The sequence below is a fragment of the Herpailurus yagouaroundi genome, unplaced genomic scaffold (genome assembly GCF_014898765.1).
Source record: "Herpailurus yagouaroundi ecotype Mexico unplaced genomic scaffold, PumYag 67503, whole genome shotgun sequence".
In the NCBI taxonomy this organism is placed as follows: Eukaryota; Metazoa; Chordata; class Mammalia; order Carnivora; family Felidae; genus Herpailurus; species Herpailurus yagouaroundi.
Window position 1 is genome coordinate 3,312,860 of NW_024420310.1, and position 12,383 is coordinate 3,325,242.

The window sequence follows — 12,383 nt, forward strand, 5'->3', positions numbered from 1 at the left end:
TCCAGGCTCTGAGCCATCAGCCCAGAGCCCGACACGGGGCTCGAACTCACGGACCGCGAGATCGTGACCTGGCTGAAGTCGGACGCTTAACCGACTGCGCCACCCAGGCGCCCCTCTATGAGTGTGTTTCAAGCACAGTCATAGCAAGTAACAACGATAGTAACTGTATTGATTGACTGCTTACCAACCACTTTACGTACATGATCTCATTTCATCCTCATACTAACCCTCTGAAATAGGGACTATTACTGGCCCCATCTTAACAGATTAGAACACTGAAGCTATAACAACTCACCCAAGCCCACACTTGGTAAGTTTTAGAGCTGGAATTCAAATTAGCAGAGCCCAACTCCGCAACCTGTTTCCCCCACAAATATTTTCTCAAGGCTTTAACTTAAAAGTCTGATTCCATGACCATCCTGCTGGGAACCTTGGAAAAGCCCAGTCTGAGGGCCAATGCGGGGCCAAACAGTTTGAAGATCAAGGCTATAGGCTAGACTATATGCCCAATGAATGGTCTTGGGTGAACCCCTATTAATCCACTTGGATAGCTCTCTCTTGCCCAGGATGACTCAAATGGTATCATTTTTCAGGGGCGTGGGTGTAAAAATAATGTCAAATGTCAAGATCTCTGCTTGGGATATTTTTTAAGACAAAAGATTCTCTTTTCCCCTTTGGAATTATCTCAGCATTTGTTTTCAGGTCCAGGTGGGTCCACCGGGTTCTGGTCTTCTCTGGGGAAATCCAGCCTTCGATGTTTTTACACCCACACCCCTGAAAAATGATACCATAGTGTTATGGTGTGTGCAACATTATTGAAAGCCATCAGATTTCTATTAGGCAGTTTGTCATTTGCATGATAACATTGAGTTTCCCGCATCGGGAGAAATTATATAACCCAGAGAAATATACCAAGAAAATGAAAATCAAATTCAAAATAATGACCATGGAGCAGAAAATTGGTATTGCGCTGAATTTATGTGATCAATTCTAAGGAAGTCCAAGGTTGGAGAGGTGGCAGTTTGATCCAAGTCAATAGTCATATATATCAAGGCGCACACTATTAGCTTTGGCTGATGTATGCAATATACATATAAATCCATACATACCACCTGTGCATCTAGAGAAGGGAGATCTGTTCTTTTCTTTTTTCCTGCCATTGCCTTTTATGTACTCAGCACTCTGCCCACACAGACTGTTTGGCATTTCCTGATCTTCGAGTTACATGTTATTTTATTCCCATTGCACAGAGAAGTAAACCGAGATTCAGAGAGGTTAAGTAACTTAAATTTATCTAATTAAATTCTATTCAATCTCCTTGGAGCCAAAATTACCCCCCAAAATAAGACTTGAGCAGATGAGCTGTTTTCGCACTGGGCAGGGGAAAGGTTTCTTGAATTTAAAAGAGTTTGAAAACCATTGGCTTAAAGCAGAGGGTCAGCAAACTTTTGTATGTAAATGCTCAGATAGTAAATATTCTGGGTTGGGGAGGGGCCGTGTGTTCTCCATCACAACTACCGAACCCAGCCACGGTAGCACAAGAACATAGCCAATATGAAGATGAACGGGCATGGCTGGCTTCCAGTATGACTTTATTTATGGATAATGAAATTTGAATGCCATGTAATTTTCATATGTCATGAAATATCATTCTTGTTTTCATTTTATTTTTCTCAACTATTTAAACACGCGAACACCATTCTTAACTCATGGGGCAGTTTAGGAACGGAGGGAGGGCTGATTTGGACGGAGGGCCTCAGTTTGCCAACCCCTGCCAACTGTATCCTTCCTGAAGGAGCACTTTACCGGGTGCTCATTCTATGAACCCCCTTCTCTGATCTGCGTGGCAGGGTGCGTGATCGAGTTGAGACCCAGGCCGTGGGCACAGGGCTAATGGGCCCCACCCAGTAGGTCTGCATTGGCCCTCAGACTGGGCTTTTCCAGGATTCGCAGCAGGGTGGTCATGGAATCAGACTTTTAAGTTAAAGCCTTGAGAAAATTAAATGCAGCTTCTCCCAAGAAAGAAGTCTGAACACCCTTACCTCAGGGAAGCAGAATGAGCGCTTTGAAAAATATCACTGCCTCTTCCTCATCGCCTGCCTTGCTTACCAGCAAATGATTCAGTGCTGCAGAGGGTCCAGAGCACTAGGTAGGAAAATATATAATTCCCTGAGTAATTCTAAACCAGTCATGTTTCATTCCTCCCAGCCTACTTTATGAAGAGAAAGTGCCCTTTAAGGAGTCAATAGGGCTAAGTTACTCTTCTAGAAAAGGGCCCACAGTACGATGGCTCCTAATTTTTGTTTAGAGCTTAAAACCTGAGTGAAGCAGTGTCCACACTCCCCACCTTCATCCCCACGTCTGCCACCGCACAGTGTGGACAGCAGCACTGGCTCTATCTCCAACACCATTCCAAGTGCAGTCTCCCAGTGTGGACTACAGAGGGGGACACTCAGGCTACCAGATGGAAGCTACCAGAGAGCAGAGGGCAATTCCTAAGGGGCAGAACGTTCTAACAATTAAAGCTCCTGAATTCTAGAAGGGCATTGCCTGCTGCCCAGCAGACAATGGCTTATGGCCATGTGGTAGGGATGTTGTAGATATCTCCATTGGATGGCAAGGTGAAATAGATAACCCTCACAGGCACTTTCAACTGTAAGAGCCAGGGTCTATCTGACAGTTAGTCACCAGCATGGCAGCTATTTCCACGGATACTTGGAAGCTGGACTCCAGCCAGTATCAAGTGGTACGCCTGACAAGCTGTCTGCCCAGAGAGGTACCATTTTGTAATTCAGAAAAAAGCACAATGTAGGCTTGCAGCCTACACGTTCAGGATTGTGAAGGTTGCTTCTGAGCAAGGATTCTGGATCAACTAAACAGCCTCTGAAGCCCCAGTCTTTTTTTTTTAAGTTTATTTATTTATTTATTATGAGAGAGAGAGAGAAAGAAAGTGAGAGAAAGAGAGAGAGACACAGAGAGAGAGGCAGAGAGAGAGAGAGAGGGAAAGAAAGAATTGCAAGCAGGCTCCGTGCTGCATCACCAGCATGGAGCCCGATGCGGGGCTCGATCCCACCAACCGTGAGATCATGACCTGAGCCAAAATCCACAATCCGATGCTTAACCGACTGAGCCACCCAGGTGCCCCCAAAGCCCAGCCTTTTATACAAAGCTTAGAGCCAAATGCATATTTGAAGTTCCTCGTGAGAGTGGCATGCCCAACGACGAGGCGCTCAAGGTGAGTACAGCTTCCAGTGAGGGACCAAGTCACACCACAGATATAAGGAGCAGGATATCAAGGCCACTCTTACTTCGTTTTTAACTTCCCCTTGGAACTGTATGTTTCCTCAGGGCTTTCAAATCTCCAGGGGATCTTAAGCGCTCTGGGAGGATCGCAGGAAACCCCAGACAGCCATGATGGGTTTCAAACATTCTTGAAGAGTAAACCCAAGCACTGAAGCTTTGCAAACTCCTTCAAGAGCTCTGAACCATGCTATTTGACACCTCTGCTTGTCTTTGGGTCACCACTGGAGCTCTTTGTTTTCTTGTTCCAATCTGTAAAGCACCATTTCTCAGGTAATAACAATAGCAGCATATATTGACTCCTAGGCAATTTGTAGGAAGTTTATTTTCTAATCCTTCCCCAACTCTCCAAAGTAGATATTATTGTTGCTCATTTAAACATGTGAGAAAATGCAAGATTTGAAGAGTTTCATTAACGAGTTCAAGAGAACAACCCCATTAGAAAATTCTGTACTTGAACTCAAGTCTGTCTGTCTCTCAAGCTCTTGCTCGTAAGCCAATGCTGCCTCAAGGAAAGGCTTCGTTTACATAGAGCCTTCTGTAATCCTGTTCCAAGCCTTCTATTGTTTCCTCTTCAAAATCACCTAAGCATTCCACTATTTATTTTTGAGAGAGAGAGAGAGAGAGAGAGAGAGAGAGAGAGAGAGAGAGAGAGAGAGAATGCAAGCGGGGAAGGGGCAGAGAGAGAGAGAGGGAGACCCAGAATCCGAAGCAGGCTCCAGGCTCTGAGCTGTCAGCACAGAGCCCAATGTGGGACTCAAACCCATGAACCATGAGATCATGACCTGAGCCCAAGTCAGATGCTTAGCTGACTGAGCCACCCACTCACTCCAGGACTATTTTATTTCTTGATAATACAGAATTAATATGTCATGGTAAAAATAAAAACCAGAGAGTTTTCACACAAAGACAGGCGCTGCGAACTACCAGATCCTGAACAAACATCTGGAGTCACTGAGGAGGCCCCCTTTGTTCTGTTTTCATCTAATTGAAAAGGGAAGAACAATTATTTTTTAAGATTACCTACACGGGAGATTTTTTCACACTGTAGGATACCCAGTGTGTGATGAATTTGTCTATGCAGTTGTGACCTCCTGAAAAGAACTTAGCATTTTTCTTCTGAGACTACCTTAACTGCAGTGGGTGTGAACGGTGCTGCTATAATAATTAAATCCAAAATCTTTCATAATCCTCCTCATTCCCTAGAGTAGTGTTCAGTATTAGTTATGGATGGAAATGCAAACAAGTACATGTATATTCAAGAATAAAGCTTAATAGGTCAGTGAAGGAGCCTTTCTAGTTGCTTCCTTGACTTGTGTTTACCAGGACTTGAATATATGCATCCAGTTGTCCTTTATTAACAACCAAATCCACACCGAGCTTGTTGCATGGGGGGGCGGGGTGTTTAATGTCAACCGCTGTGGAGATTGGTTGCCTGTTTCCAGAATTGTACATCGGAAGGCCATTCATTTCCATGTTAGAATCACATAGAGTTGGTTGGAGAATAAGATAACTGCTGAGTTCAAGACTGAAATCTGACTCTGGATGTGCTAGTTCTCCCTGAAGAAGACCCATAAACCCGTTTCTGGATTAAGCTTTGAGACTTTGTGAGATGTTTACCTTCAGGTTGTTCAGCAAATGAAGATGAGAAGAAGGTCTCAGAAAGGCTCTGCTTGTGATTACTTGTTAATGGTGTTAATGGTGTACATTATTTCTAACTATGATGCAATATTTCCAAAGTAATGATACCCTGCATTAATTTTGTGCCTTCCTAAAGCATTTCACATGCTTTTGCTCATATGATGCTCACCCCCACCTCCACCCTGTGAAAGAGTTTAATTATTATCCCATTTAACAGATGTGGGACACAGATGAGGTACAGAGACAGAAAATGCCTTTCCCAAGATATCAGAGTTTATGATTAGCCAGCACTTGAATCCGAATTATCTTGACTCCATGTCAGTATGTTTTGTGGGGTTTTTTGCTGTTGATTTTATTTAATATACCATCCTTTGTAAATTACACCCTCTAGGAAAACATTAGATATTCTCAAGTTCTGGCTGGAGATGGTCTCAGTTCCATGTTTGCCTCCATGATTTCCTAGCTTGCATAATCACAAACAAGTTCTGTACCTCTCTAAGCCTCACTGTTCCAATGGAAAATGGGGCTAATAATAGCCCCTCCTTCATAGGGTCCAAATTACAAGCTTCTGGTCAAATACTTGGCACTTTCCCTGACACATAAATGGGTCTTCTGAATGGAAGTGATTGTTAATCATTTATTTTGCTCAACACTTCTGTGTAAATTAACATGTAGACATTGCCCACCTATATTAAGACACACACACACACACACACACACACACACACACAGAAAATGAAGCCCTTTATGACCACCATAAGTATTAAAATATTTGACTTCTATAGCTTATGAGAATGATACCGTTTTCGTTTGCCACAATGTGTTATAAAGAATTATTTGTTTGGAGTCCTAAGCCTGCAATTGCAAGAAATGTGAAGATACATTTTGTCTTCTCTAAGATCTTGAAAACATCCATTAGTCTCATGAAGGACAGTCGTAAATCTCACAAGTTTAGTTTATCTGAAACCAACTCTAACAGCTATCCTTCCTAGCAATCATTCTTTATACTGGTCTTTGGTTTTCAGACCTCAGTGAACATGTCCTGATCTTATGTGGCTGAGCATGAGAGTAGGGGGGCCGTGTTTTCTTTGAAGAGTTATTGGCTACCCACTCTGACCCGAATCTCTTTCTAACATTTGAACATAAGTTCTCAAATAATGTATTCCCTCATTTATCACATTAGAAGTTGCCTTTTGCCTTTCAACGTCCCTTCTGGAAAAATCACACAGGTAGAAATTAAGAGATGGGAGTTGTAGGACTGGCTCTCGCACAACTAGCTGTGTGACCTTGAGCAGAGCCCTGGACTTCTCTGCACCTTTCTTTCCTTGTATGCAAAATGAGGGTGGTGGACTATCATTTCTGGGAAGACAGAAGTGAGTAAGTTGCAGCAGCAGCCCACATGGGAGGAAGGGGACACTCAGCGGAAAGCAGGGCACTGATCCAGCTGGAGCCGGGGGCGGGGCAGAAGGAAAAGGTGTCCTTTCTGAGACGGGGGTTCTTTCTTGAAAGCTTTTGCAGAGGAGGTGGGATCTGGCTGAGCTATAGAGAAAAAATAGGATTCACAGAGTCGAAGAAGGAAATTGTAGCCTGGGAGCTGAGCCTGATTCCGAGTCTGGAAGCAAGAAAATGGTAATCAGTCCAAGGAGGCTGGGAATGCCCCCATTTGAAGGCTGGGAACGAGGTCTATAGTTGCATTCAATACCTAAAAATATTAACACCGATTGCTCTTCGAAAAGTATGTAACTGGCATTTTAAGATAATCAGTCACTCTTCCTGCTGTGGCTCAAGTTTGGGGGTAGAGCGGATGGCACTGTAGGAACAAGAGGCTCTGTGTGCTCGATAAACAATTTTGAAAGTGCTAGTTCATCATCAAAGTTCGTATCTTTCAGGTACCTTGCCTTAGGAGAGAAAGATTTCTCATCCACATCATGGGCTTACATCTCTTGGATCAAATTTTACGGGAAGAGATCGGTCATATATCAAAAGGTTAATGACTAGCCATTTCTCGCCCAGCTATTTTGTGGCCACAGAGCTGCCACAGTGCAGAGGGCACTGCAAGGCAGCGGAAGTTCACTGGGCCTTTTGCCTCTGTCATCCAGAGAGCCCCAGCAGGCTGCGACAGCAGCCTCTAGAGCCAGGGGCTGTTACCATGCCCCTGTTCTTTCATGGGTGACTCGGAGCATCTTTTCCTGTAGAGATCCAATGTCACGTTCCACTCCACAGTGATTGATCAGTACATTTATTACACTTTCAGTAGTAAAAATATATAGACTCCAGTCATCTCTGGAGATGCTGAAATAGTCCTTTTTTTCCCCTTGATTTAGGGGAAGGTAGAGCGGGAAGATGTGTGCGGAGTATGACATAAATATAAGAGCTCAAATATCTAATTAGCTGAAAGAATCTTGGTTCCCTCTGCACCTTTGACAGAATTGCAGCTGTCAGATTGTAGCTCCAATATTTTACCCTCATTGCAAGATGTATCTGAGGATGGTTTCGAAAAGACGCTTTGTAACACGAACATCACCCTGCTTTTTTCGTAGGATGCTTGAGGACGACTTGAAGCTGAGCAGTGATGAAGACGACCTTGAGCCGGTGAAGACCTTGGCCACTCAGTGCACCGCCACTGAGCTCTACCAGGTAGGAGGAGCCTCGGGCTTGGGTCGGGACCTAACGGGAGGGAGCAGAAAGAACGGGAATGCCTTTGCCATCTACAAGCCTACCCTCTGCTTTACCTCTGGGCTTTAGAGAGAGGAAAAGAAGCAGAGATCGGCATGGTGTTCTGGAACAGGTTGAATCGGCTCTCAGTGTCATTCAAGCTGTAGTGAGGGGAACACCCCTTCACCCCCTCCCTCCGCTCCCCTGTCGAACGCACAAACTGGTCCTCAGTAAGCCACAGACTGTCTTTCCCTCTCTTGGACTAAGTAAGCATCATCTCGGGTGAGGTGTAACTTTAGTGACCCCGTTGCGAGGCTCACAGGCCACGCTCATTCATTAATTAGGGCATCACGCGAGTGCTGCGCCCCCCCCCCCCTTCCCAGGTGCACCGCTCGGAGCACCTGCCGAGAACTGGCGCCCGGCATCCCACAGCGCGCACGAACCTTCAGCCCGGAGGCATGTGGCAAAAACTTGCTGCTGCCCCATCTTCGTCCGCGCTGCATCCTAAGTACTTACAGTCCTTAGCACCACATGAGATGGCAGACACTTGTTTGCAGCGTTTCCAGTGAGACTGGCCTTGTCGGTTTGCGAAGGCCAAGTATCGTCCACGAAGCAGGAGAGCGGCAGCGTAGCGTATCGAGCCAGTGATGCTTCTGCGTTTTCTCTGTGACAGGGCTGTGTCCCAGGTGGGCTCTACCTGGGTGTGTTTATCACCTTAGATAAGGAGCGTGCAAGGGTTGCCTTTTCTTAAAGCTGATACCTGACCAAGTTCTTTTCTACGGTGAAGTTGGCTAAGTCGGGAAAGTGAAAGCAGACGGTTTCAAGGGATGCTCATGTCAAGGTAATTGTCAAGTACAGAACTCCAGGCTCGCTAAATGTTCTCAGACGGGTCGGCAAAGACAAGCTTGGGAAAAACTCCCAAGGCTCGCCTCTTCCGCTCTCATGTGTGGTTGTTGGCCACGCTGAAACTCCTACTGTTTGGTGGAATTTTAAATTTGAAGTCATCTGCCATGTTATGCGGCCAACACTTTACTCTCCATTACTTTCTCCTCCTGATTCGGCTTGCGTTTTTCGTAATATGTAAAAATTGCATCTCTGCGCTTGGGTACCTCATCAAGGACCGGCGCCGTTGTCTCCCAGGGGCTCGCTGTCCCTGTCCCGGATGCAAGCCGTCCCTCTCCTATGTGAACCAGTGTCTGTTATTGCTGCTTTCTGCATTTAAGATACCAGTGACACGGATTGTGTCGGTAAATCAAACAAAAAATCCTACATCATTGAGTTTGACAGATGCAGCATTACTTTTTAATGGAAATGTTTAACACGGTAATCAACAATAAGTGGGAATAGATTCTGTGCATTGACTTCCTCTCTATGGGATTACGGACATGCAGTCTGCTTTTTAGCTTCTCACGTTGTCATATTCTGTATTTACCTGAAGGACTGGCATCAGGTCTGTGGGCCCGAATCATCTGGGTTTTTAGGATGTGTGTTCGGGGAGTGTGTCAGTGCCGAGACCCCCGGATAATCCTAGTTGGTCGTTGGAGGCTTTCCGTGGCATGCTGCCGTTAGACCAGTCATGCCTCCACCAACAAAGCTTCTCATTTGAAGGGGAGATTGAACTGGGGGATCTAAGGCAGGGCAAAAATGACAACTTCTTCCCCCTCGCTGGGCCCGGGGAGCAAGAACCAGATGCAAGGTTATAAACATTTATAAATGAGCCCTCGGTATAGAGTTTGAGGACTGGTTAAAAGGCAGGAAGGCTAAAGACCAAAAGAGAATGTTTGTGCAGGAGCGGACTGGATAGAGCCAAGCAGTGTTTGTTGAGCTCCAACTTCATGAGGCCTCACTTTTTCTTTTTTCAAAGATACGTGTATCGAAACGATTTTCCTGTTTTGTTTCATCGCGGTAAAATTCATGGCACGTAAAAGTCACCATGTAGCGCATTCACCAGATTGTGCCCCTGTCACCAGTTCCAGGATATTTTCATCACCCCCGAAGGAAATCCCTCATACACGAAGCAGTTTTTCCCATTTCCGTGACGACCAATAGTCTACTTTCTGTCTCTGCAGATTTGCCTAGTTCATAAATGAGTCGGAAGGTATGTGACCTTTTATGACCGGCTTCTTTCACTTGCCGTGATGTTTTCTAGGTCCATCCGTGTTGTAGCAGCGATCAGTACTTCATTCCTGTGTATTCTTTTCTTTACCTATTCATCAATTGACGGACATTCTTTCAGTCTTGTAACCGGGACCATCACACTGCCAGCAACATCAGGAGGCGAACTCAGGGCTCCCATTTACAGAGCCACCCTTATTCTGTGCCTGATATTAAGTTAGGTGCTCTGTCTTATTTGAACCTCACCAATAAACCTTAGAGGTAGGTTTGCACCCCCTGTCTGAGCTACAGAATTGCAGCAATATTCTATTTGTGCCAGGATGATGGCGGGGGGTGGGGGGACACATAAACAAATGCATCAGCGCGCATTAAGTGATGCGTCCAAGTGGCCAGACCACACCATTGGTTTGAGCTGACATTATACTTATAAACTTTCTCAGAACCCGGTGGCTACATTCATGCAAACGTAGTCCAAAAAAAAAAAAAAAAAGTCATTAGCTTTCGGGAGTCTCAGAGCATCTCATCTGTCATCATTGTACCTGGACTCACCTAAGGAGATCCAAGTTGTCCAAGCTTAGTGAGAGTAGATACCGGTCTTTTCCAGAAGCCCCTAAGACCTTACGCCGGAGTCTGCAACATAAAGAATCCCATGAGAATGCATTTCCAATGTGTGTATGAAAATGAAACGCAGGATCAAGATGTGTCAGTTTCTAATATGACATTTCGGTCCCAAGTCTCTCATCATCTACCCGCCACTGGTGCCCTCCACAGCAGTAATTAGCCAGGCTGGGCAGCTCCCGTGCACAAACCCCAACAGAACAGTTAGGATGTGTTTAAAGGCTAAGCATTATTCCTACAAATGGGAACATGGAGTATGAGGCTGGAATGGGTGAGCTGTGGAGACTAAGGACTGTTTAAAAAACAAAAACAAAACCTTTTCAACAAAAGGTTTCACCTCCTAGTGATGCTTTGAAGTCAGGGATACACAATCACTTAATGCACATAGTTTCAGTGAAGAAGCAATAGTGATTATACCCTGAAATGTTGGTTAAAAGTTTGTGTCTTTCCTCTACATTCCCTGCTGCATTTTGCTTTCTTGCTTGGGACCGTTTGGGAAGCAGATACGCCATGATGAACACAGTTTGAATCTGGCTCTGCCTCTTACTGGATGACCTTGGGCTCAAGACCTAAGCGTGTCTGAAATGGGGGTCACAACAGCACCTATTTTATTAGGTCACAGAGGATTTAGCAACTAAGTGAATGGATAGAGTCATTGTCACTACCACCGGTAACAGTCTAAACCATCCCATGTTCTTGGAATGCTAGCTGCGTGACTTTCGATTTGGTTGTAAGGAATAGGATGTTAAAGAGAGCCACTGAATTAACTTCCTGGAAAACAGCCAGCGTGTGGCAAACCTGAGCGAAAAGGTTCTGTGTTGTCCTAACATGTATTAGCTGGGTGTGCCTGGCCGTGAGAATTACAAGTGTAGTTGTGAAGAATGTTCTGATAACCACAAGCGCTACACAAATCAGCGGTTATTCTTCCTTGTGGCCTTTTTAGACATTCATTGGAAGTCCCTTCTTTTGGATCCATTGGTACATAGATATTGCCCTTCATTTTGGCCTTGGTGTCCATAGGGATCTGCTAGGAACCGGATTGAATGTCTTCACTGCCCTAAACGCCCCATAGGCATCCATTGGCTATGAACACCCTTTCCTCCCCTTTGACCCCTGACGAGTTTTAAACCAGACGTCACAGGGAGAAAGGCCAGGTTGCCAATGACACCACACCAAGTCCTCCAGGAAAATTACGTGTCTCTAAACATGAGTTTTTCTTCAAAGGCCTGATGTGGGTGGACAGCTGAGTCATACCTTTTGATTATGCTTCTTATTTCCCCTCAACTCGCCCTGGAGAAAGACAGAGGGTATGCTGAGATGCTGTACTCACGCTGGCTTTCAAATCTTAGGAGCTTCCCCGGAATGGGAACTAAATCATCACTTGAAATGGACATTGGACATTGGAATGTTTCAGAACCGTGTTTGAATTGGATACAGCGTTTTATAGTTAGTGACTACATAAACGTCCCTGGTGCAGTCTGTTGGGTTTTTAAAAGCTGGATATCACTAACACGGTGGGGAACTACATGATACCCATCACCCAGCTGACTAGGTCCCAGTTTTAGGTCTCAGCCTCCTCTCTTGGCCTCATAGATACAAAACCCCGCCCTGACCTTCCCCATACAACACTCACTGAAATGCCATTTTCCGGGCAGGCATCTGGGGCGGGCAGCGACGCCGGGGTGTGCCCACTGGGGTTTGGCAGGCACGGTGCAGTCGGCCAGGCCTCTCGAGAGCGCGCGCATGCGCGTTTCCTCCACGTGTCCTCGCCTTCAGTTTTCCTTTTGGTCAAATTTTCCTTCGTATGGTTCTTGGGACTTCAAGAACCCCTGAAAATGAGGAGTTAAACCTGGAATCAATTTTCATTTACAGCTGAGAAGCAGTTATTCATGCTGGCCTCGCAGCTCAATAAAAGATCCAAAGATATAGACCTTGTGCATCTCTTTCAATAGAAGCAGCCTAATCAGTCTCAAATGTTGTTTTTTTTTTTTTTAATTTTTTTTTCAACGTTTATTTATTTTTGGGACAGAGAGAGACAGAGCATGAACGGGGGA

The 12,383-nt window shown here is 45.2% G+C and overlaps 1 protein-coding gene across 1 annotated transcript in view; it reads left to right on the top strand.

The window, feature by feature from the left end:
- AFF2 (ALF transcription elongation factor 2) overlaps positions 1-12,383 on the top strand; it is a 464,761-nt gene that overhangs the window by 351,077 nt on the left and 101,301 nt on the right. The window contains exon 8 of the mRNA XM_040467531.1: positions 7,482-7,578. Coding sequence (XP_040323465.1) covers positions 7,482-7,578 — 97 coding nt within the window. The remainder of the gene's footprint in view (positions 1-7,481; positions 7,579-12,383) is intronic.